The sequence below is a fragment of the Cornus florida genome, unplaced genomic scaffold (assembly GCF_030987335.1).
Source record: "Cornus florida cultivar Cherokee Brave unplaced genomic scaffold, ASM3098733v1 CherokeeBrave_3.0.0_Hap2_Chr03, whole genome shotgun sequence".
Lineage (NCBI taxonomy): Eukaryota > Viridiplantae > Streptophyta > Magnoliopsida > Cornales > Cornaceae > Cornus > Cornus florida.
Window position 1 is genome coordinate 38,854,980 of NW_026775573.1, and position 26,872 is coordinate 38,881,851.

A 26,872-nucleotide genomic window follows, 5' to 3' on the forward strand; every position below is an offset into this window, starting at 1 on the left:
CACACTTGATTGACGATGAAATCAAGCTCTTTTCTTTAAACAATCGCTAACCATGTCTTTGATCTGTAGAGAGATGGGTTCTTGAGGTAGAGAGAGATAGAGAGAGAGAGAACTAGGACGCCAAGATGTTTCTGCAAAGTTCATAAACCCAGCAAAAATGGATATGAAATTCGGTCAGCTTGTTTCCCTCCATTGGTACTAGGGGTAGAACAGTAATTTGCCATATCTATTTTGATAAATAGCAAAAACAATATAATGAGAGGTTAATTTAGTAATTTCACATGAATCTCTAACATCTGATACTCCCTCACATCACACGTTAGAGTCATGAGTAAAAAGACCAAATTGCCCCTGAACAGGCCTTTAAATTGGAAGGTTTGTGCCTATGCCTCCATAGTCTTGGGTGAGTGTCACCCCGTAAATTTTAGATTCTCAGAATTCGACTCTCTAAATTTATTAATTTAATTTTTAATATTTCTTATTTTGAAAAAAAATAATAATAAAAAAATATATAAAAATGAAGAAAGGATTGTGAAATGAATATTGTAGTTCATAATTACCTTTTGTAGTTCAATAGTTGCAAATCAATGTCTATAACTTAAAATAATAAATAAATAAATAAGATTTTCTAATTACCTTCCAAAGATTGAGATTCTGACAAATTACATTCGGTAGAACTCTCACACAAATTATATAAAATGACAATTTTGTTCTTGTATAAAAATCATAATATTATTGACTTTTCATATTCAAAGTCACTGACGAACCGTCTATTTTGTATAATTTGTCTAAATTTCAAGAAAGGTTGGTATAATTTACCCTTAACATTAGGGAAGGTAATGGGTTGGGTATGAGCGGATTTTTCTAAATCTGTACCCGACCCGTTTAATTTTAGACAAATTCATACCCAAGTTTAAAGTAAACAATGCATACCCGCTCGTTAGGAGATGAGTGTACCCGTGCCTGCCCCGTTTACGTTTTTATTTTTATTTTTTTATCTATATATATACATTGATAAAATCTATAAATTCTATTGAATGTAAATACATACCCCGAAAATAGACTTAGTTGGGTATATTATAAGTCACCGTTTCCAAAAAACTCAACTATTTTAGGACGGAAGAAGTAATAAATAATGATAATAAATAATGATACACGTGATAACACAATAATGTGCAAACAACCATAACACACACACACACACATAGATATATATATATATATATATATTAAAAAATAAAAGTATAAAGGGCCGGACAGGGCGGATGTTTCTCAAAACCCATTCCTCCTGCCCCCCGACGACAGATTTAAAATCTAAATTCATACCTATTACCCCTACGGTACCCATACCCATGCCACACAAGGCGGGGCTCCGGCGGGACGGTACAAATTGCCATCCTACTTAACATAAATAGTGAAAAACAAGACCAGTGTTGGGAGCTATTTTTCTTGCTGCCACGGCCATTTCCAGTGGAGGTTGGGAAAGAGAGATTTCCCAATTAATAATAACGCTGTTCTCAAATTCTCAGTAACAGGTGATTTTCTACGTGAATGAGATGGTTTGCTTGAAAACCAATCTAACATTGTATAGACAAAAAACCAAATAGATGTAGGATTATGTTATCCAGAACTGCATTCACATAACTTGAACATGTATACAACAGTCGATCCGTCAAAACTGTAAAAATCGTTACAGGGAAGGCAACCAAGGAGCAGAACTACAAAACTTCCCAAACAATAAAGATTAAGAGAGCTTCAAAATCTGCAGATGCAAAACGCCCGGCATGAGCAGGCAAGAAGAATGCAACCATTTGTGTAAATTCAGCCTGTATTGCTAAAGAATGTACCAGTAGTCACCGATGGCCATTTTTTTCCAGAATTCAATCACTTCGGTCGAACTTCTGGTGTCAAAAGTAAATTTTCCTTATTTTGGTTGCATACTTCAAATTTCAAACCATGTAAGTCATGCCCACCTGCATCAGATTAGAGTGCGGTACACTCAAATTCGCAATCCCCCTTCTGCAGTTCTTTCTCAAGAATGCGTAAAAGTAATTTATGACTAGCTTTTTAATGAACCAGGAATCTTTCCTCGCCCTAATGTCCCCATGACCAAGAAGATAGACTACCCCAGATTCTTTGGCCTTCCGTAAGAAAGACAGTTCCTTCTCGAGACTCTGATCTGAATCAGACATGGATGGGTCTGTGGGAGGCTCCTCATCTGACTTCACAACCCCAGAAGTGCTGGCTTCAGAGATGGGATTGCTAGTGTCCGTATAATCAGCCAGGAGAGGAACGCCAAGCGAATAGACACTACCGTTGGGAGCAATGAGAACTCGTGTGCCAGATTCATCTTCAGAATCTGAATCGTCATCCCCATCACTCTCCAGCGATCGTTCCTGGGCTTCCCTGCGAATGAACTTCTCAAGACTCTCAATTAGCAATTGCTCAAATGTCTGGTGATTTTCTTTGCGAACATCCTTGTAGCCATACCTGTTAGTGGCAAGTGATTGGATTGAATTTCAGGGTCTGTCTAAAAAAAGCAAAGAGAAGGAAAATATTTATGTATATATAATACATACAAAACCAAAAATGCTTGAACACACACCGACAAATTCTTAATGATGTATTATTCATTTGGCACAATGCCCATTTGCATCAACTCTCCATTTACTTGCAAAGAAGTCCAATGAAAAGAGATGAATTAAACTTTTACGGCTCACCACCCAATAAAAACAAATGATAGGTCCAAAGTTTATATTTATTTACTGTCTTTCCAGCAATCAAAGGCAGAGTATGTAGTTATGCAAACGAATTTACGAAGAAAAAAAAAAAAAAGAGGAGGAGAAAGAAGAAGAAAGTTTGGATTGCAAATCAGTTCTATTTCAAGGAAATGCTCTGTCACACCAACTAGAGTTTATTCAAGAAAAGCCATTTTTGCATGGATTTAGTACAGTAGGTTGAGGAGAATAGATTCCACTTAACAAGAAATATCAAAAAAGGAAAGATTTAAAGAATGGAAAGTACAGACCTGGCAATGCAACGAAATATATGGTAGCCTTTTGGGCAGACTCTCCGGAACAGAAACCTTTCACTCTGAGGCACTACAGGAACAGGAACGTACTTTATGCACACAAATATGATCATGGAATGGACGGCAGGAAGAGTGGTGAGAAAATGTCCAAATATCGCTGGTATGCCCTTCACCAGCTCATTGTAGAGCAAGCCAATGCCAGGAGCTCTGATTGTTCCAAGATTGCAACCCAGTCCCCGCATCAAATCCATTGATAACTTCTGCTTCACTTCAGTTTCATATTTAAGCTTGCTCCCATAGTTCCAGATGTACATTATAAAAAACATAACTATGGCAAAAACCAATATGATCCAACTTCCATCTCCCACACTCCATAAAACCGAGGAGAAGAACGTCAATTCTATCCCCAAGGAAACAACAACAAAACTCAGCACAATAATGATGTTTATCTGCCATATAAGAAGCATAACAATGGTTACTAAGACTGTAGTCATCATCATCACTCCGAGCTCAGCTATGCCTGTAAAACAGAACCAACATCAGGCAAGACAACACCATTGGTTTAACATTTATAGAAGGAAGTAATATGAACATCAGTTCATACAGAAATCGAAAACATCTAATCATTCTCAACTTTAAACCAACAGTGATATCAGTTTCAACAAATTGCAATTTATTTAGTCCCCTTCACCAGAAACTCACTATAAGCACACATACTAGTAGGCTCTGTGGTAATGATGTACATGTTGCTATTACAGTACCTTAATTAGAAGTATTGAGAAGCTATCACTTCTGTTCTAAATAAAAATCCAATCAATCATAGATATAAATGCATCATGAAAATCAAGTGTTGAACATACTGAGGACTTGTAAATGATGCAGAGTACTTTAAGAAGAGAAGCAATTTTTTAATGAAACTTTATGTAATAGAGTCATCATAATCTAGATGGGGAACACTTAGTTGGTTGAAGTAGTAGACATTAGTCACTAAGTTAGAATAAAGTACAAGTAGTTACTTTGCAAATTCAGATTTAGGTGCTATTTTACAAAAATGAAAATTAAATACTGAAAATTTAAGAGCGGAATTTTAAATACTGAATGTATAATCTGGGTACTGTTTGATAATGTCCGAAATTTAAAATGAATTTATTAAGCCTGCTTAATAATTACAAATAATTGAAATCTGAACAGTGTACAAAATTTTACCCTCATTATTATATAACACCACCATTAAAATACATTATATACAAAAAAATTGATAATATACAACAATAAATATTAAACTAATATGTCAATTTAATAAAGAACCTTAATGTATAATAAACCATAAAAACTACTACTTCAAACACAATATTCAATTTATACAGAATCATCATCATCTCATCCTTGCCTTAATCCAACATGAATGGGGTCGGCCACATGAATTTTCTTCCCCCAACCTTTTCTATTACATACCATTTCACATATTATATTTAACTTTTTAAAGTTGTTTTTAATAACCTCATCCCATGTTTTTTTTGGTCGCCCACTCCATCTCTTACCTTCTATTACAACTAGTCTTCCTCGTTTGACCGGCACATCTCTAGGTCTCTGATGTATGTGTCCAAACTATCTAAGTCTACTCTCTCTAATTTTTCAAATTTCTTAAACTATGATAATATATTATAAAGCTAATGACAAAACATCTCAAATTGTTGAACTATAATATATTTAAAATAAATTTAATGGAAAAACATCTCAAAAATTTAAAGTACGATAAATACTGAATCTTCAAAATTTCTTGACTATATACTGAATTTCTTCAATATGATCTCTATGTGCGTGCGTGTGTTTTCATTCATATTCCATTAGATCACTTAAGAGATGAGGAATAACAGATTTGAATACAGGATTCTTATTCCTATCACAAGCCAATAAAGGGACTTCTTTCTTCTCATCTCAAAAGGAGTTTGTGAACATTTGGAAGACTATGAGCATGTGTTGAGAAGACCGGATAAAATTGTATTTCTCCTTATTAATCTTTGAATATTCTTATCCACATGACGGCACACAAAAGAAGAAGAGAAGAGGGGGGGAAGGGGGGGGGGGGGGAGAGGTGAGAGAGAAGCACACATAGCAATCAATGGAGAGTAAGCTACCCACGTGAATCCCAATTTTGCTTAAAAATCAAATTAGATAGTACTATATGGCACAAACCCACAGAAATGCAAAGTCAATTATTCATATATACACATAAATTTATACACGAATTAACATTATACATATTCTGGATTAACTCGAATCCTCCAAAAAGAATCTGACGCAATTGAAACCCATAAAGAATTAAAGATGGCTAAGCAATTAAAAGAAGAAACCCTAGCTTAACTGAATCCTATCAACTAGTACCATCATATTATACATAATTACTTTATCAGATTCCTATTCACAGAGCTTGGACTTGATATCTTCGTGACTATGTTGCCCATGATGAAGCTGCTACTTGGAACTTGGAATGAATTACTATTGTTACTGCAGGAGAGAAAAGATCACAGAAAACACAAGAAAGAGAGAACCATGAGGGCCTTGGAGAGTAGTTGCAGAGCGTAAATGCTTCCATGTGGAAGTTTGAAATTTTATATCACAAAAAATTTGTCTATATGGAAATATTGTTAAAACCTACTGTGTTTACTCCAAAAGCTTAAGCTATTAGAGAGGGCGTAACTTAAATATTTAAATCCTTCAACACCTACATCACTGAGCATATTCCATGTTAAGTGATAAGTGAAACCTCTTTCACTTAAAATTTGACTCAGTTTAAGTGACACCTTAATTTTTTAAGTAGTACCCAACACAGATCACTTGATCTATTCAGAATTAAGTGTTGAGTTAGGTTATAAAGCAGCACCTTGGCAAATAGTTACACCTGAGCCAGTGACAAGATTCAGAAGTGTTGCAGCAAGCAAGTTCCTATGTAATTAAGTATTTCATGCTACAGCCTATGGAATAACTGTTTGCAACATGGTCTCATGCTACTTTAGCAATAATGTGCCAGCGTGCATACTTTTTTATTTATTTTTATTTCTTTTAGCTAGGATTGAGTTGATTATCACAATTAAATTAATTAAGAAGTAAGATTTCTAGTTACCGGGGTCTACAATGGATAGCAAAGATAGTGATCATCTCTTTTGAAGTGAATTCCCAATTCACAATTTTAAACATCAGAACTCTTTAGATGGGGTGATTGACAAGACTGAGCTCTTCCTTCTTTCTTTTCCTTTTCATTTCCCTTAAATCGACAATCTTCAGCTACTTCGATCCAAATCATGTTTTGTTCATTAATATAATCCAAAGAAGTCTAATTCTATACCCAAATCATCTTCGATCATTTCTTAAATGTTTCTTCTAAACTAATCCTTTCATTAAGTGTTGAAATAAAAGTACAATAAAAAAAATAAAAACCTCTAGTTTTTCTTAGATAAAAGTCAATTCCTTCAGTTCAAGCTAATCCATTAGGTTAAAAGTTAATGGTGAAAAAAAATTAGAGCTATGATTGCCTCAGTAATTAAAGAAAGCACAAATACAAGGACGTGATAATAATGTAAGCTTAAGGACATAGAAGTGATGAGAAAACTATCGATTTTCATGTTTGCGGTCAATGCAAGGATGTAGAATTAAAGAATCAAGGGGAAAAATGAATCCCTTGTATCATTCTTACAGCTTCCAGTGGAAAGAACTCAATTCCAACTGTTCTAAAATTCTCTCTAAAAAGCATCATCATCACTATCATCATCATCATCATCATCCTTGCATTAATTTCATACCCCTTTGGCCACATGAATTCTCTTTTTCCACTCTTTCCTATTACAAGTCATTTCTCCTATTATACTTATTTATATAAATATATATATATATATATATATATATATATATATATCATTCCTAGTAACTTCATCTCATCTCCTGTCACATTTAATTTTTTTTAAATCATTTCAAATTTTTTTAAAAAAAAAAGTCATTTCTAATAACTTCATCTCATGTTAGTTTTGGTCTGTGTCTTTGTTCCTTACCTTTTGTGGAAACAAATCTTCTTAAACATACTGGTGCATCGACATGTCTTCGTCATATGTGTCCATACCACCTAAGTCTAGCTTTCTCTTGTTTTATCACTAATAGGAGTCACTCTTAATTTCTCCCTCACACTTTGACTAAAAACCATATCCATTCTAATCAATCCTACCATCCATCATAAAATTCTCGTTTCAGCTACATAAATCTGTTGTTCTTATTTCTTTTTCTAAAGCCCAACAGTCTACTCATTGCTATATGGCAACATTGGTAGACTTGAGCTGAAGTTTTCTCCAAAGTGGAAAAGTAATACCAGAGCACATTAGTAGGAAAAGACACATTTGTTTCATTCAGAATATTCTTTAACTAGAATTATTATTATCTGCAAGAGCAGACTCGATTTAATTAGCAGTTATTTGTCAATACTGGTTACAAAGTAAGACTTAGAGAGTACTTTTTTTTCAGTAAGAAAGAGTATATTAAGAAGAAACAAAAATATTACAAGCTACAAGGGCACACCCCATGGAAATACAATGAGAAAGCTATGGAAAGCTACAAAAAGAGGAAGAATCTCAATATATGAAGGATGGACAAGAAAACTCTCAAAAAGAGAACTGGTTTTAGGAGGTACTTAGTCCAACAACATTGTAAATCCATAAAGGGAATTCCTCGACATAATTAGGTAGATGTAAATGAAAAGTTTTAGTCCAGCTATCACTATGTAACCAAACAAAACTAAAGAAGAACATAAACATTATGGAAGAGGGATTTCATGCAAGCATAATTAAGGCATAAAAACTTTCGAAATGTGATATGCTGGAAAATGGAATTGAGGCTAAATAAAAGAAGTTCAAGAGAAAAACCCTGGAAATTGATTAAATTAGAAGACAGGGCCCACTAAGGACCTCACATAGACAAATTCTAGTTCAATTTCAGCCCTTTCTAGATTCATTGGAGATTGGAGATAAACATAGTAGTTATTCATGGTTTGTATTTTAGGTCGTGGTATTGAGTGTGGACTTCACTAAGCTCATAGAGATTTTCTAGTCTAAGTCTCTTAAGATTCATAATTTTAAATCCAAAACCTAGTAATATATTATTACCATAAAAAATAAAAATAAAAAATAAATAAAAAATAAAAAAAATCTCATATGAATGGTAGATGATGCTCTCTCTCTAAGCAGGAAATCTAGTTGGCATGACCATCCTGATTAAATGATCCATCATAGGGACAAGCGTCATTAGGAGGCTACATCATACATTTTATTAATCTAACCAACACATAAAGCCAGCCTCCTCAAACTCTATAACTTGATCAATCGCCACCATGAAGCTGTAGTTGGTAGGTTACTAACAGCTAAGGAGGTCATACATGCAGGATGTGTGGGAAGGTGTTCAGACTAATCAGAAAAGTCGATTTAGAAAGACAGGAATTGGTAGCAACAAAGGCAGGAGTGTGCTTGGACGAGGCTTAACGCAATTGCAAGCACAATAACTGGTGTATGAGGCTGACTAGTCTGTTATTTATAGGAGTCCAAGTGTGCAGTAGCTAGTTGAACGGCCAACACATGGCAATGAAGTGGCCAATTAGAGGTGCTAGCTGGAAAGTCGCAGTCTAGCAACTCAGGTAAAAAGCAAACATGTTGGCATAGTGGAGGATGCTCAAGGAGCATTTCCCTGTCCTAGAGGACAGTGTAACACATTTCCTGGATCCCTCTCTCTTTCTGACCACCAAAACACAGCCCCTTGCAAGCCTTACCTTGGCTAGCATTAACCACCAAGATAGTAACTTCAGAATCACACACACACACACAAAAAAAAAAAAAAAAAAAAAAACACCATGGATACTGACATGGACATGAATACGACATTATACGGGCACATTGACTCATTCTCAAGAAATTAGCACATAGACGTAAGAATATATGACAACTTATAAATGTATTATTTTTATATGTAATCATAAAATATGAGTACAAGTTTTCATAATTGATAAATAGAAAGGTGTATGAGCACAGTGTATAACTTCTTGTCCAACTGAAAAAGGTACAAGTGTTGTTATGTCTCCAAATGTACCCACTTCTGAAAAATTAACTTTCAAAATTGTAACTCTCTCTCTCTCTCTCTCTCTCTCACGCACGCGCACACACACATGCATACAACTAGGAATTAATAAAGAGGTTTGTAGGGGTGGTGGTGACCGTGGCTGATTGAGGCAATAACAAAGGCCAATGTTGCTAATGGAGAAAGATGGTGGGTTTGAATTGAAGAGAATGATTCGCTTACCACGAATCATGTCCAGATTATGGACCTCTCTCTCTGTATTCAGAATAACATTTGATTGGGGGTTGGGAGTTCGCTCTGTACATTTTAGCCTCTCTTTCATTTTTCAGTCCAAATTTTTTTTTATGTTTATGCTTTTGCCTTTTTCTTTTCATTTTTTTCAATCACGTGTCCAGGCGTGTACCTTGCTCTCCAACTTTAAAAAATCAAAACAATAGAACGGAAGGAAACTTCCACTGGCTTAAATCTTTCAAAGTACAGCAAGACAGGGAAGCAAGTAAACATACATCAGATGAGAAGAAAAGTTTCTTTGAATAGAAATAAAGATTTCATATCCAACTAACACAAGGTAAACTGCCAATCTACTATCAACTATTTTAGTAAATATTCAATCATCCCAGATGCTCATTCAACATAATATAATTTAGCCATCAGCTGAACCCATTTATAAAACAAAATCATTTGCGCCTTCTCTGTGGAAAATTTCCAAGTGTTTTCAAGTAACAGTGTAACTTACTTGGAAGACAAACAAGATATTTTTCCATGATGAAAAGGAAAATAAAAAATATCAGAATAAGCATATAAAATTCATAGTCTAGTGGGAAAAAGTAATACCATATGCATTTCCAATCTCGTTAATACTTGAGATAGTGCAGACGAGTACCAAGGCAAATACCAGCAGAAACCAGTTTATGACGGGAATATAAATTTGACCCATGAATTTCCGAGACGTGTGAATGATTTTAAGGCGAGGGAAACAACCAAGAGCTGTTGATTGTTTGATACAAGAAAAAGTGGCCGTTGTCATTGCCCGACTGGCAATCAATGCAGCGATATTAGCAATCAGGAAGACAGGCCAGAAAGCACTAACTGCAGACAGAAGGTATAATTTCACAGTAATTAATACTTACTTTATATTATGCATAAAAATACTTCCCAAAAATGTAGATATCAAAGAAAAGACAAAGCGACTGTATTTTACAAAATGTACCCAAGATTTCAAAAATTATTATCACAAGTATGTCTACCAATTCAATGTTAAAACAGGCGAAAGTGAAAAGGATGGATGGACCTTCTAGATTGAAAAATATTTAAAATGAAGCTTACTTGGAATAGAAGAAAAGAAAGCCTGTGTTGTGTCACTGTGGTTCTCCATAAGATATGCAGCTTGACCCATGTAACCCAGAAGAAGGCAAGGTAGTACAAGAAACACAAATGTAAGCTGCACACAACCAATATTAGACAGTAAGAATATTAAATAACCAGGGCAATACAGAACAGTTACGGAGAAGAGAATCAACAGGTGGTTTCATGATTACATTATCATATATCAAAGGAATCGTATGGTAGAACTCATCCAAAGACTGCTATAATTACTGCTTTACCTGCACTGATCTCACAGAAAAGTAACAAAGATCTGCGAACATTGCCTCGGAACCTGAATTACAATCAGTAATCAGCAATACAGAAGAAGGTGGTAATATACAATTTCAAATGACAATAATTATGCTTTATTTCCTTGAATCAAATTTGAATTATGACATGAAAAAATGTCCAGCTAAAATTATTAAAATTTCACAACATCACAATTTGTATGCATATCTAGGTTTGCGCTATGTCTGTACAGTAAGTTCTTTTCGATTTAAAACCCCACCTTGAGGTCAAATATATTTAGCATAAATATGTCAGAAGCACTGGTTAAATGCCAAAGACAAGGTGATAACATTCACTAAAATACAAATGAATGAAAATAAGAAGCCAAAACACCTTATAAGATTTTTTTTTTTTTACAAAAAGAAAGTACAAGATAAAAAAATAGAAATTCATGAACACCTCATGCTATGAACTCGTGTAGTTTTCATCTTCTATTTTTTATTCTTTTTAAAATATTCTTTCAGGTTGGTTGGGGATGGAAGGAGGGGGGAGTAAGAAGAATAAATAAAGACTAAATAACCAATTATATTTGATAATGCAAGAATTGGTTAGTCTTACTCACAGAATCATAGTAATTTATTTACAACCTTAATAAGAAGGTTGTTTATTCTTACTCTTGGTAGATGCCAACAGTGCTTCAATGAGTGCCCTAACAAACCTTACCAACCTGTCCTCGTTATTATTAGTGTTTACTCTTGCTCTTAGGAGATGTTTACGGTGGTTCAAGACTCAAGAGTGCCTAAAAAACCTTACCAGCCTGTCTCCTTTACGAATAAGAATGAAAACTGTCTGCTTCTAAAGGTATTTAGATGTTCAGAACTCTTTCTAGAATGTCTGTTGCTATTACAAAATCAAAATCCAGTTACTATTTTATTAGTAATAAACCTATTCAAGGATGGAGCTGTGACTAGTATGAGAACAGCTAAAAAAGAGACATGACATTTGCATCCTCAACTTTCCGTATCAAACACTGAACCCCTTATCTTTTAATAGTAGTTAGCAATGATCTAGCTGAACATATTTGAAAAGATATTTAGGAAGATAACTTATAGTCCTTATTTATTTAAGAGAACATTTCAACACACCAGATTGGATAAAACTATTAACCATAAGTTAGAAAAATTAAAAATGAAAAGCAAAAGCATACTCACGTATCATGATTTTAATAACACAAGAAATCTATAAGTAACCATTTTCATCATCTTTAATTGATTGTCCATAAGGTGGAGAAGATCATTAAAGTGATGCCCAGATAACTACAATTAGTGAGTTAAGGAAGTGTAACTCGGTTATTCAATTATGTATGACAAAAATAAGGAGGAAGCACACATAAGCATTTGTATGTGTGTGTGTGTATGACAACTACAACAAGGAATGAGGGAGCTAGAGTGAGGATGTGAGGAAAGATGAGTGGCAAAGACAAGATGAAGAAGATAGAAACAAAAGCATTTATGTATGTTGAAAGCAAGCTCCAACTAAGAACAATATGAAAGAAAATCAAGGATGATAGTTTAGCCATGGGTAACAACAGATCATGATTGCGCCAAAGAAGTGAAAAAAATTAAGTCAAAGGATCCCAAAAAACTAGTGAAAGCTTAAACCAAATATATATGCATAAATACTAGGAGGAAAAACATGGAAGCCTATATTTCGATGAAGAACTAAATAATGATACTAATGCATTCTTACACCAAGCCAAAATAAACAGGATTAGGATTTGTCGAGTAGAGTAGAGCATGAATTTTGTTAATTCTTAAAAGTTTTAACTGAAAATAAATTAAGTATTGGAAAATATGCAACTCTGAACTAAAAGAGTCCAAGTTACTTTCTAAATGGAGATTCATATTTGCATAACTCAGGTATACATTTCATGTGGAGTATGCGGCTAGGATCCAGATTCATCTAACCTCCAGATGCAAGGACACAAGTAAATTGTTAAAAATTGGATTTCGTTCTTCAATAATTGAGAAGAAAACATTCAATGTGTTCTAATGACAACTTTCACTATTTTAAAAAAAATTCTGTTCAAATAGAAATCTAATCATCTCCTCCTTTTGAACATACTTTCTATGTATGTCTCCTATGTATCCTATACTTATATTGAGCACAATCCTCAGTAAATATGATTTTCAAATTTCTCGGAGAAAAAAATCAATATCATTGGTATCTTATGTCAAAGGCAAAATTAATCTTTCAAAAAGTTCTTAAAAATCAAACAAATTCTATTTTCCCATAAGCAGCACCAAAAGAAAGAAAATAAAATCAAACAAACACGCACACACATTTGGATCAACTAAAAGAAATAAAAAATCAAATGTAAAACTTCAATCATTTTTTAAGCCATACGAAGAAGATTACAAGTATATGACAACTTATATGATATCCATGTCAAGCGTTTACCTGTTGCACACAGAAGACAACCCCCAAGTGAGTACCATGCCTTAATGGAGTTCCTCTTGAAAAAGTAGTAGATGTGAACGGGATTAAATGCCTTAAAAATAGTTCTATCATATTTTATAATATTGTAGATGCCAATGACCCCAAGAGAACAAAACCATATAAATAAGGCAGGGCCAACAGCAAGCCCGACTTTACTTGTCCCATACTTCTGTAGACTGAACAAAATCACAAGAAATGCGACCGAAATCATCACCACTTGTTCTGCAATAAAAATAAAATAAAATAAATAAAACTGATTAATTTGGTAAGTTCACATGATATGATATTACAACTTATATGGGCATCAGCATCTCAAAGTTATGTCAATAAATTTAAAAGCAAAAGGCAGCTAAAACACTTAAACAACATATCCACATTTACAGAAGTAAAATCAAAAGTGCATGATTGATCACGAGCAACAATGATATCATTCTAGCCAGTAAACTCCAATTACTCTAGAACTTTATGTTCTTTTACTCCAGTGAAAAGTATGAAAACCCATTTCAAATTAGGTACAGGAAAAGTATGAAAACCCATTTCAAATTAGGTTGATGGGAAAAAAATGAGTAAATGCAAGGTCCAAAATCCTTAATTTCATAAAGGCAATCAACAACTCCAAAAACATCCAACTTGCCTTGGTATTGTCACAAAAATGCAAGAATCTAACATGGGTTAAAAGCATGATTTGCAGATTCAAAAAATAAATTGGTGAATATGAGTAGAGGTGGATACGGTTCGGTTTGGTCCAGTTCTGGGATGAACCAGAACCAAACCAGTCCCAACGGTTCCAAAAATATTGGAACCAAACCAAACCAAACCATAAGAACCGGTAGAACCGAATCGTAAATGATCGGTCGGGTTCGGTTCTATGGTTTTGAACATATATCTACATGCACATATATAGATATATATATTCAATAACAAACCAAAATTTGAACTAAATGTATGATTATCCTGTGTAATGTGGCATATAATTAGTTATACTCTCTACTGATCAAAATCGAACACGTATATTATATACAATATCTATATTAAATTATCACTAAGAGTTCTGTTCCATTCTGTTCGGCTCTTGAACCGAAAACGAACCATTTTAGCACAAAACCAAACTGTATGGTTTGATTTGGTTTGGTCCAGTCCAGTTTACCGGTTCTAAAGGTTTTTTGCACACCCCCTAAATACGACAGTCTACTGATATCTTGAGAGTTTCGGGATGTGATCCCCTCTTGAACGTCTTCTATTGATATTTTACTAATCAATATACTACGTACATTATATATATATATTTTCTGACAGTCTGCAAATAGAATATGGATTGTAGTAATTCTAATGGAATAATATATGATTTCATGAAATGCATAATATGCAAGAGCCTGAATAATATTACATCTTATGCATCGCATTATGCATACAGGCATGATTAAGAAAGTAACATTAAGTTTTTCCTGTAGAAATCTTAATTTGAATCCAAACATATTTGAGCATAAGGTAGGTGAAAGCTAAAATTATGTAATTAGCAAGCATGAAATCCATTAGTTCATAATGAATTACGGAATGCCAAAGCTCAACATTTGCCTTGCATAGATGAATCACTCACTCGGGAATTTCCATTCAACATACAGATTACAAAGAATACTCATAAAACTTCAAAGGCTGGGTAAAATCTTTATGACAAGGTTTAAAATCAGTTTAGCCTATTAAGGCTGCTCAGATATTAATTTTCCAGGTTAGATCTTTTCTTTTCTTAATTTTCCATTCTTAAAACTTGTTATCTAACGTACAAGTGCTTTGCCATGGAGGAATTTGACTAATCGGCAAAATATTACATTAAAAGAGATTCTCCCGTTTTGTAATTTAGTGAGAATATCTTCTCTGAAGTTTTAGGTCGTTTGGTTTAGTTAGACCCCTTAGGTTTTTGCAAACATAGTGTGTAATGGACTTTAGCCCTTTTTCTTCTAATAAAGTTTGTTTATTCACCACCAAAGGTCGTAGACTAGTGGTACTTCCTCGCCTTCCAAAGTGGAAGGCCGAGGGTTCAAGTCCCCATACGAGAAAAGTGGGTGTGTGAGTTTCTTGCCATGAAAAAAAAAATGTTTATTCATATTTAAAAATAAAAAAGGTGTTACTGATTACAGAATGCAACAGATCAAATTTTCTATCACTATAGTTGCATAACAGAGTACTTTATCTTGCACAGTGAGACCAAAAGCTTCACTCTCAGAGACACCCTGTCCACCTCATTTCTTAGTGTTCCATCAAAGAAATACAAGAAATTGTGATTAAGCCCAACACTATCAAACAAAGAAAGACCGTTTTTCCAAAACAGTAACCTACTCAGTGCTCCAAAATGGTAGATTTTGCTCTGAATGGTTGAACTATCTAGCAAAACCATAGGTATTAAACGTATCAATGTGTCATCCTTGAATGTGACAAGGATGCTCAAAGGACCTGTGTCTTGATTTGAAATTTAAATTTTGCATAATAAGTTTTGGGATAAGTCAGTCATATATCACTTTCTTTTCTTTTTCTTTTTTTGATAAATGTCATATATCACATTTATTTCTGGCTAGTATGCTGCTAATATAGTTTTCTTTATGTTTTTTCAAGTTTACTTCATTCATGGGTGCTTTGGGATATCATATTTTGTGGGACTTCGTAGCTGAAGTGGCCCATGGATTTTCTTTGTTAGCAGATTAATTAGTAACTACTGGGAGAAAATATAGGGATTTGATCTGTATTGGGAGTAACTTTAGGGATTGGATTTGATCTGATCTTAATTTATTTTATATGATATTATTTTCATCATGTGCCTATTAGAGGCATAGGATCGGTGATTTGATTTACTTTCGACTTATATAATATTCAGTCTGTAATATAAATTAGGAGTATGGCTAATGAGAATTTGTGGCTTACAAGAGCCTTTTACATACAACTTGGTATCAGAGCCAAGAACACGACACACACTCCACTGCTTGATCTCTACTTCATCTTCTCTTGGTTCATCCTCTCCTCTTTTTGTGCTGTATAAATTTTTCAGTCACCAACCACTAAACCACACCCGAGCAAACCAAACCCCTTCGGGGGTATGTCTTCTTCCCTCCATCGCTTCATGTGGTAGAGGGGTCTCTCTCTAAACCAATGACCAGCTCGATCATTATGTGTTGTTGGTGAATCGTCCAGCCTCTTTTCATTCTCTGTCGACTTCCGCAAGGCCAGTTCATGCAGTTGACGAATTGTCTGGCCGAGTTTCACTCTTGCAGACAGAGCTGCTCACTTGGAAGACTTATCCATCCCTTGTGACTTGCAGACGGCAGTATTTACAATCTGCAATTCGGTAAGAATCTGCAATTTGATTCTATATCAAATCCCTATATTTCCACGTCAGGTTACACCTTCGATGGCTCCTGCTACACTTCCTGCACCTGGCACTGATCAGAGGGCATTAGTTGCTTCTTCTAGACCAGCTGGTACTCACAGCTGAGGCCGTGGCAGTAACCGTGGACGGGGGGGTTCTACTATATGTGCACACTATGGAAAACTGGTCATGCTAAGGATAAGTGCTTCCAGCTCTACCCACACCTCAGATCTAGCAACACTACAACTTCTTCTATTGCTGCTATTGTCGAGTCCTTTGGTGCCCATGAGCCACCTGCTCCTCCGCCTGGATGTATTGATATGCATCAGTTGCATACAAAAATTGCATCTATTATCTGAGATCATTTATCACAAGCATCTCTCCCTTCAGCTACATCTGCTGCAGCTCACTTATGTACCATCCCTTCAGCTACATCAACTGCAGCTCACTTAGGTACACCATCTATATTCCATGCCTCTCAGTCTAGTATTGTCCCTCCAACTTGGGTCATAGATTCTGGTGCTTCTGATCACATGACTGGTGAGTCTCGATATTTTTCGGATATGGAAGCATCCTCCGGGCAGGTAACGCCTTGCTGATGATTCTTTTACACCGATCATTAGTAAGGGTTCTGTCCCTTTATCACCTAATTTGTCTTTAAAGTCTGTTCTCCAGATGCCTAACCTTTCCCTTAACTTATTATATGTTAGCCGCTAAACTCGTTCCTTGGCCTGCTTAGTGACTTTCTTTCCTGATCACTGTGTTTTTCAGGACCTAGCTACGAAGAGGATTTTTGGTAGGGGGTATGAGAGGGACGGGTTGTACATCTTTAGGACATCTCCAATTCTTGCAAATGCTTCCGTATTACTGGACTATAGAAGGCATTCTTTTACGAACCTTGAATTATGGCATGCTCGTCTAGGACATGCTAATTTTCAGCATTTGTTATCTTTGTTTCCTGCATTACGAGCACCTTGTAGAACCCATCAGTTTCTGTGCGTTGTGTGTGAGCTTTCTAAACACACACGCACCTCTTATATTTCACGCATGCATCGTAGTCCTTGTTTATTTGATCTTATTCATTCTGATGTATGGGGACTTTCCCCTGTTCCTTCTTACTCTGGTCATAAATATTATGTGACGTTTATTGACGATTACTCTCGTTGTACTTGGGTTTATTTACTTAAGTCACGTTCTGAAGTATTGTCTACATTTATTTCTTTCTTACAAATGATTAAAACCCAATTTCATACTATTGTTAAAACCATCCGGTCAGATAATGGGAGGGAATATATATCTAATGATTTCCGGTCTCATCTTAATCAATTGGGGATTCTTCATCAGTTGACATGCCCTTAATACACCGGAACAGAATGGAGTGGCGAAATGTAAAAACCGTCATCTCATGAGTGTTGTTCGGTGTCTTTTACGTGGTATGCAGGTTCCTCAATCTTATTGGAATATGGCAGTTTTCACTACAACTTTTTTGATTAATCGAACCCCTAGTCGAACTTTAAGGGGTGTTCCATTACATATTTTGCGACCAGACAAAACCCTTTTCCCTATTACTCCTCGTGTTTTTGGATGTACATGTTTTGTTTAGGACCGATGTCCTACACGTACAAAGCTTGATGATAAAGCTATTCGTTGCGCTTTTCTGAGTTATTCGACTATGTCGAAAGGGTACCGTTGTTATGACCCTAGTACTCGTAGAAATATATCATTCTCTTGATGTCATTTTTATGAAGATGTTCCCTTCTTTGGCACATCTTTTTGCAGGTTTCGTCTTCTTCTACTCCATCAGTGACTTTCTCACCTTTGGCTCGGCCTGCACCAGTTCTACCCCAATAGTAACATTAGTGAATCTATGGAGGACTTTGTAGATTTTGAGGATAGTTTGAGAGGTTAGTGTGTCTTTGGTTAGCCTTTTGTGCAGTTGTATTTGGACACGTTCCTTTTGAGTGCTTTCTCAATGAAATATTACTTATCAAAAAATAAACATTAGCAAAGCTTATATGCGGCCTTATGTAGATTTAGTTGGTCTTTTATTAAAAAATGTTTGTTGATTCAAATTTTAATTTTCAACTCCAAATCTATTTAGAATTAGCAGGCTATAAGCAACCTATTTATATACACTCCTCCGAATCAATAGAGATCTTTTTTTTCTTTTTCTTTTTTATAAGTAATATAGATCAATTTGGGAAATCTCGTAGCAACTATTGAAGGCTGTGTAGCTATTCAAAATTGTGACATGCAACCCTAACATCACATATGATGTTTAGACGTCTTTAGGTGTGATTCAGTAGAATGCCAGTCCTCTCCTTAATTCTCCACAATAGAGATTCCGCTGCTTTTAGTACATCAAATCCCAGTGTTTTTTTTTTTTTTTTTTTTATCTTCATAATCTAAGACCCTAATTCAATTACCTTAACCTCCTTTATATGCTGTGGGCCATTAACAACCCTAAATCCTCAACAAGTTGCTTACAAGAAATTCCAATAACATATTTTCTGGAATTCCAACTATATATGCCCTTCAGAAGCAAGCCAACAACCTTAGTTTAACATTTTTTCATTAATATAGAGAGTTGCTTTCTTCCAACCATTAAAACCAAACCTGTCTTGTCTATATAATCTCATCCCACCATATAATTAATCATAGTCAACGTTATTGACTTAACCAACCCAATCCTTTAAGCTGAGTTTCAAGGCCAAAGTAGGAGGTCCGGATAACTGGAAACGAAAGTCAAATGTTCCTTCACAGAGGCATTTGCATCAAAAATTGTGTCGAGCTGGCACAAAAATGCATAGAATATTGGTAGTTCCCCATAGTAGATGTCCTCCCATGTTCGTTCCTGTTTCCCGCCGCTAAAGTTACTATCTATCAAAGGAATTACCAGTCCTTGTAACCAAGGGGACATTAGCCTAATGGTATAACCTCTCCTTTCTCAAAGAGGAGGTGAGGAGTTCAAGTCCGGTGATGGACAATTGTAAAGTGTGCGTGAGTACTTACCTAAAAAAAAAAATACCAGTCCTTGTATCACCTTCTAAAGCGAAACAAAATGCATCCATATTGGTTGCCAACCTTAAAGAATCCCACCCAAAGCATCCTCCTCTAAGGACTGTTTTGTTCCTCTCCAAATCTCACCCAGTAGTGCCACAATTCGAAATTGAAATTGGATGGATCAGTAGCAAGGGACGAAACTTTCCCCAGGGTATTAGTTAGGCAATCATCTAATTCTTCAAACTAGATCTCTAATAAGTAAAATGATCAGTACAGACAATCCAACAAAGGAAACAACATCACAGACTTTAAGAATTTCCACATCCATACAAAGATCAGCCAACAAAATTGACTAATCTTAGTAATGTTGCTTACCACATAGCAATCATCAAATCTTCAGGACTCCTCTCGATTTCCACACTGCATCACAGTTTTTTTTTTAAAAAATTCTCCCTAATGTATTAGTTATTGCAACAACTGTATGCCTTGCTTCACAAACATAATTAAAATTTCAAGAAAATGATAGACCAAAACCTTGTATTATGAATGCATTGCCCTAAAATTTGCATGCAGCTGCCTCAATTGTGATGATAGGAATACTTTTAACCTCAAAAAGTCTTTCTAGAAAATATAAAAATTTATGAGAATGGAAGTCCTCAGCTATGTTACACTGACTCAGGTACGCGTATAGGACGCGGGTATGTATCCACATGTCGGACATGTCAAATCTCCAACCAGAAGGACACACGGACACGGCTAAATACATTTTATTAATTATCTTATTTTATTTTCTAGAGTAAAGTAATGTTTTTATCTAATAAGATGTTCAATATAGGCATTTAACTCATTTTAAAGTAATAATATAATATAATTGAATAATTGGATATGCTTTTTAAGTACATGTCCAACCAAAAGTGTCAGACACATATCTCATACCCATGTCCAAGCAATACGTGTCTGACACGGGTACTTCACTACTTTTGCAGAGTCCATGTAGCATAGGTCCTCAGCCCTAAGTGGTTTTAATCAAAAGTGATATTTTCTAATAAAATACATGATCACACTTCTATTCCCCAACATGTGATGATCTCATTGAACTAGTAACAGCTCTGGATAAGGTAGTAGGTTTGTACTGCGTACTTATTGACTAATTACCTAAGAAGTACGGACGTGGATACGGGACACGGATACGACAGGACACCGACACGGCAAATCCAAAAAAATTAGGACACAGACACGACGAATAGTGTGTGTGTGTGTGTATATATATATATGATGTAGTACTTTAAAAATTACTAAGTGTTATTATTTTTCATCAACCTCACAATGAAAAAAAAACACAAATCATAACCCATAACTAATAAACTATAAAAGAACAATGTTGCAGAGTTATAAAACCAAATAAAAACAAGACATTAGAATAATAACTAGTATCATTTAATCATCATTGCAACTTTACTCCAAATACAAAAGCATAGACAAAAAGGACTATTAACATTCATGACTGTTTAACATTCAGGACTTTACTGTTAACACTTAACATTCACAAAAACCTAAAGGCTAGTCCCCAAAAAAGATACAAAAACCAAGTCAGTGTACTATAATCTATTCCCATTCATCATTTGACCCAGGACTTTTACCATTTACAATACCAAAAGGGTAGTACAAAACAAAAAAAAGAACATATCAGCATTCAAAAAAAAAATTTCCAGAAGTGTCCGTGCCGTGTCCGTGTCCTCGGAGTGTCCGAGCCGTGTCCGAAAATTAAAAAAATAAATAAATAATTCCAGACACGTTTTTTGGCGTGTCCGTGTCGGACACGGATTCTTCACCCATTTTGGAGTGTCCGTGCTTCCTAGCTAATTACCAGCAGGCCCAATTCCCTATTTTACATAGAAAAATGGCATTGCCATAGGAAAGGTGCACCATGTTGCCGAGGACAAACTAAATTTGCTGCCAGCAATTGTCACGATCAGTGTGTGTCTGTGATCACCTTTGGTGAAGCAACCCTTCAGATGCTCTCTGGTTCAGCCAGTTAGGGTCAGGAGCTGATTTGGGGGAGTTTTAGTTATTTGGGGGGGGGGGGGGGGGGGGGGACTACTATGCAAACTCAATCATTTCATGAGTTGCCACTTTTGTGTTAAGAAGCAAGAGGAAACTATAAAGTCAATAAATATTGTAGGTTCCCGAATTCAATCAATAATCAATATGCTAATCTCACCTTGTTTAATCCCAGAAACTCCCACCTTTAAACCACCAACAGCAGACATCACTGCATTAAAAAGAAAAAAAGAAGGCAGAATAAGTAAAGATTTTAGATAATAACTACAAAAATTTTCTTTGTCCTTTCATTTGGAAATACAGCACAATGCGCTATATCCTCCTAAAACAGACAGTAAAACACAAAATAGTTTATAGACAACCTGACATTGCTGGTGTAACGACCCCATCAGCTATCACCATAGCAGTACCAGCAAGCACTAATATCAGAAGCAGCTTTTTCAGTGTCAGTGAAGTTTCAAGTCGTTCCTTTATTTTTAACGACCTCTCAAGTTCAGCAGATGGCACCTTTAGTCTGAAGCTTGATATTCGTGCATCAGATGGAAGTTGATTTGGAATAAGACTGACCTTAGCATGCCTACAAATCAACGAGTACAAAGCAAATGTACCACCTGCAGTAATTTGGCAACAACAAATGGTACTCATTTGTATGCACCATAAAGACAAGTACATGTAGAATTTGAGTGTATGTAAGCTGAGAAAAGATGAAAGGCTCGACTTCAACCACCAGCATACCTTCGCCATCATCATTGGCCCACAGAACAATAAGGACGTACTTGATCAGTGGAATCAAAATTAAAGTATATAAAACCAAAGATAATGCTCCCAGAACATCTTCGTTTCCATTTACTGGGGCCTTGCTAAACATCACACTGAAGGTATACAATGGACTCGTTCCAACATCACCAAATACAACCCCTAGTGTCTGAAAAGCCAGTATAATTCTCCTGCCCATGCTGAAGTCCTGCAATTATATTTTAAAATTGAAACACCAAATCCTCGTCATATTGTGTCTTACTCCTCATCATATTGTGTCTTACATTAATGTGCCAAAATATTATCTCTGCTGATTTTTCCTACAAAGCTATATCTTTTTCTTCCTTAAAAGTAATACAAGACAATATTAGTATGGAATGAAGACAATGTTCAAAAAGAATACTCCATTAATGAACAGAGAGCAAACAAAGAAGCAACAGAATGACACAAAATGAAGGTTCAACAAAGAATGCTAAGTTAAGGGCTCCTTGCTAGGAAATCTACATTGGATGGCTAGAGAAATCTATCAACATATTAAGAAGAGATAAGAAGATTCTTCCTCAAATCACATCACTGTCTATATCTAGAGACTTCTAGATACAATAGTCACCAATTTGACCAGTATGGACAGGAACTATAATTTAATTTACCAATGAAATAATAAAGGGAAAAGTTACAATCACAACAAACGTTGCTAATTCAATTTCGTGAATGACGACTCGTTTCCATTTGAAATCGAATGCTATAGTATAATATCAATCCTGAGTTACGTTTCGGATTAAAATTCTATTTATGATAGTAATAATAGGAAAATTAACAATCACTATCTTCTAACTACTTTGCCTAATTTTAACTTTTTTTTCAGCATGTGAACAGAAAAGGAAGACTCATAACACAAAAACATAATTACGAAATTTACAACCAAAATGAGGTCTTATTTCCATTCAATTAAAATACAACCAAAATGGAATATTCTTGACCACACCATCAAATATTCAGTAATTTACCTAAATTAAATTGAAATTGGCTAACAATTTTTTTTTTTTTTTTGATAAATAAATAAAATTTTATTAAAAACGCTCAAAAGGGGAGCGGATCCCAAGAAAAATACAAAAGACCACAAAGGACCTCAATCCTTCAAGGAAGCCAAAAAATCAACAATATCCTCCACCAATCTATGATCTCTCCCAGAAACCCAACAAAAAAAAGTGGAAAGAATCGAGAATTTAAGTACCGAAATCGACATCACCTTCCCTTCAAAATATCTCCTATTTCTTTCAAGCCAAATACACCACCACACACAAAGCGGCGTAACCCTCCACGCATCCTGACTGTGAGCCCCCACAGGGCAACCTCTCCATGCCTCAATCAACCCTCTAGTGGATCCAGGCATAACCCAAGGAAAACCAAACAAGCCAATCATCAAATCCCAGCACTCTTTAGCCAAAGAGCAATGAATGAGAAGGTGATCCACTGTTTCCTCATCATGAAGACAGATATAACAACGATTGACCACCACCTGGCTTCTCCTTCTCAAGTTATCCTAGGTTAAGATCCTACCCAGAACCGAAGTTCACACAAAAAAAGCTACCTTGAGAGGAACCTTAAAGCGCCAAACAGACGTCCAAGGGAAACGCACTCCAGGATTAATCGAGAGACACCTGAAGAAAGACCTCACCTCAAAACGCCCCTGGGAGTTTGAAACCCAAGACCAACAATCCGAATCCTCCTCCACAATTTCCTGGCGATACAACAACTCTAAGAAACGAATGGCCTCCTCGATCTCCCAATCCTGAAACAAACGCTTGAATCAAACATCCCAAACCAGACTCCCACTATCAAGATGATAACAGTTGACCACCATGGCCTGCCTATTCGAAGCAATCCTGTAAAGCTGAGGAAAAGCAAGGGCGAGAGGAACATCCAAAGCCAATGTATCTCCACACCAAACTTCCACAACCATTTCCCAAGGAGGGCCTTATTAAAAGGCACTAATCTACGGAGACCCAACCCACCATTCCGAATTGGCCTGCAAACCTGTTCCCGTCGCACCAAATGAAACTTAAACTCTTCACCTCCACCCCACCACCATTCCGAATTGGCCTGCAAACCTGTTTCGAATTGGCTAACAATTATTAGACGATCCATCTGATGTTTTGCTCTAGTTCTTCACTAAAATGTAACATTCCAACCAGAAAAATTGGAATGAAACGCGAACAGCAATTATAATATCAATATGTAGCTCAGTTATGCCTTCCGCAACTGGCAGGAAGAAGCAATGATTTTGAATATGACATTACCTCTCAATTGATCAAAACTAAACCACTAGTAGTGAGAAATAATTCAACAATGACACGATAGACTACAACCAAGCCTCCATCAATAAGAAGTTAGTGATTACTGATTAGGCAAAAAGGTCAACATTTAAACAAGTAGCAATTCAGTCAGAACCATAATACCATTACAGTCCATAATCCATATACTGACTTAAGTATCATCATGCAACTCACCCTATCAGGTAGCACAAATTGCCCAATGCCATTGGGAGTCATATGGAAGCTAGTACTCTATCAACTAGACATGTATAGACGTGCCATGTTTATTTTGCCTATAATTCCTTATCAAATGACCTACCGTTAAAAACTTCTTTCTAGCTGTTGCTTCCACAAAGAAGACAATCATAAACAGTCCAAAGGTATTCCACACCTTTTGCACTTATCATAGAGAATATAACACAAGGGTTTAACTGCCCAATTCCTCAATGATCACATCCTCCACTTCTCCTTAAATTTTTAACTGACTAACTTCTCAATAAATGCAACCACATCTTACAATCCCTAATCATGAATAAGCTTTATGATGTTAATGTTCCGATACATCACATATTTAACCAAAACACAAAATATAGATATGATTTCAAACCCACTCGACAAAGAAAGTGTAAATGGTAGAGAAAGTGGAAAAAATGTCAAAGGCCTCATAAATGGTAAAGCTTTGGTATTGACTTGGTTCCAGAAGTGATTGCTTCCTGGACACCAGTCATTTTACGGCATTGGAGGAAAGGCTTACTAGAATATGAAACTCAATACTTACCCCATCATACCCTTTTTTACTTTGAATCAGAGAAAGTTTACCCCAAAATACCCTTTGCCAAAAGAATATGAAACTCATTTCATCTCAAGTTACATAGATTGAGCATCAACTTTAAATTCATTAAATTTAACCAATAGTAATCATCTTCTATTGATGTCCTAGGTCAGATAAAGATGAATCCATTTATAAATTACAAAGATCAAGTACACAAATCCCCAGAGCAAGAATTACTAATCAAACCTTATGTTATGCTGTTTTCAGTTCATCCTGCTATGAATGCTACGGATGGTCTAACGAGAGGAATGGAAGTGGTTGACACGGGAGCTCCTCTAAGCAGAAAGAATAGTCCAAAAGCTTATTCATGATCATTTGGTTGTGAAGAAAATATATCGATAATAAATAAGTCAAAAAATCATCAGTCCAGACCATTTCCAATCAACCAAACTCATTCAACTACTTCAATTAGGTTAGTTCAGGTATTCAAATTTTTTGTAGGCCAACATAACAATTCATATATAGATTCAAGACTGTATTTTCCTTTATTTTCCTCGGTTGCACAAGTAACCAAACAGGAAACAATTGGTGAAAAAAGTGAGTATTTAAAGATATTGAAATTCATGATACTGACACCATTACAGCTGTAACCTAACAACACCATACCTATATCTATAACCTAACAAATTCCAAATCAAAAGCTAGTAAATTAAATAATTAGCAAAATGCACCTCGAAATCACTCCTTTGTGCGCCAGGGACCTCGAGTGCTTCAACGTCGAAGGAATCGATCCGAGGGCCCGTTCGAATCAGCCTCTGCTCGGCATTATCCTCATCGTCCGAATCCAAGCCCATCCGCACCGGAAGATCCTCATCCTCTTCATCGTCGTCGATCCCCGATTCGTCCTCGTCCTGAAACACCCACCGTGACTCCACCGAATCCATCGACGCTAACCCTCCGTTCTCTTCGTCCGCCATTACTCACCACCACACACACTCTCTCTAGATTCTACTCTCCGGTGGAGATCAACATCTAACTAATCGATTCCGTAGCATCTCGAACTCCATTTTCTCTCTCTAAAATACGTTTCCTCCACTTTCTCTCTCTGTCTGCAAGCGAGGTGAAACTGAAACCCTAGAAATTGTGGTGGCGAGATTGGAATGATGGGTTGATTTAATTGTTTGAATCTAAGACGGTTTTGGGTTAGTTAAAAGGAAGGTGTTTAAACATGCTATATATAGATCGCCGTCGTCGTCTGTCGCTGCTGGGGGCGTAACGTAACTACTTTTAACAACTACAGTGTGTTTTTTACTACCAAGCCAGGATGGCGGAGTTTCTAACCTGTCCGGAGGAAGTAGTGCGCACCGGCTGGGTCATGA

The 26,872-nt window shown here is 35.9% G+C and overlaps 1 protein-coding gene across 1 annotated transcript; it reads right to left on the reverse strand.

The window, feature by feature from the left end:
- Window positions 1-1,583: 1,583 nt before the first annotated feature.
- LOC132300314 (potassium transporter 7) lies at window positions 1,584-26,854 on the reverse strand. Its single transcript, XM_059797341.1, has 10 exons — window positions 26,225-26,854; window positions 22,386-22,614; window positions 22,013-22,261; window positions 21,811-21,861; window positions 13,193-13,453; window positions 10,744-10,796; window positions 10,466-10,580; window positions 9,974-10,228; window positions 3,029-3,551; window positions 1,584-2,490 (listed from the first exon to the last, which is right to left on the reverse strand). Exons 1-10 carry the CDS (start codon window positions 26,468-26,470, stop codon window positions 1,950-1,952), a joined length of 2,523 nt encoding a protein of 840 aa, XP_059653324.1. The 5' UTR covers window positions 26,471-26,854; the 3' UTR covers window positions 1,584-1,949.
- Window positions 26,855-26,872: the final 18 nt, after the last annotated feature.

Coding starts and splice junctions, on each gene's coding strand:
- LOC132300314 (XM_059797341.1), bottom strand. CDS start 26,470: ATGGCGGACGAAGAGAACGGAGGGTTAGCGTCGATGGATTCGGTGGAG. Junction 22,262..22,385: donor GGCCAATGATGATGGCGAAG/GTATGCTGGTGG, acceptor AAATTACTGCAG/GTGGTACATTTGCTTTGTAC. Junction 10,797..13,192: donor TTGTCTTCTGTGTGCAACAG/GTAAACGCTTGA, acceptor ATTGTAATTCAG/GTTCCGAGGCAATGTTCGCA.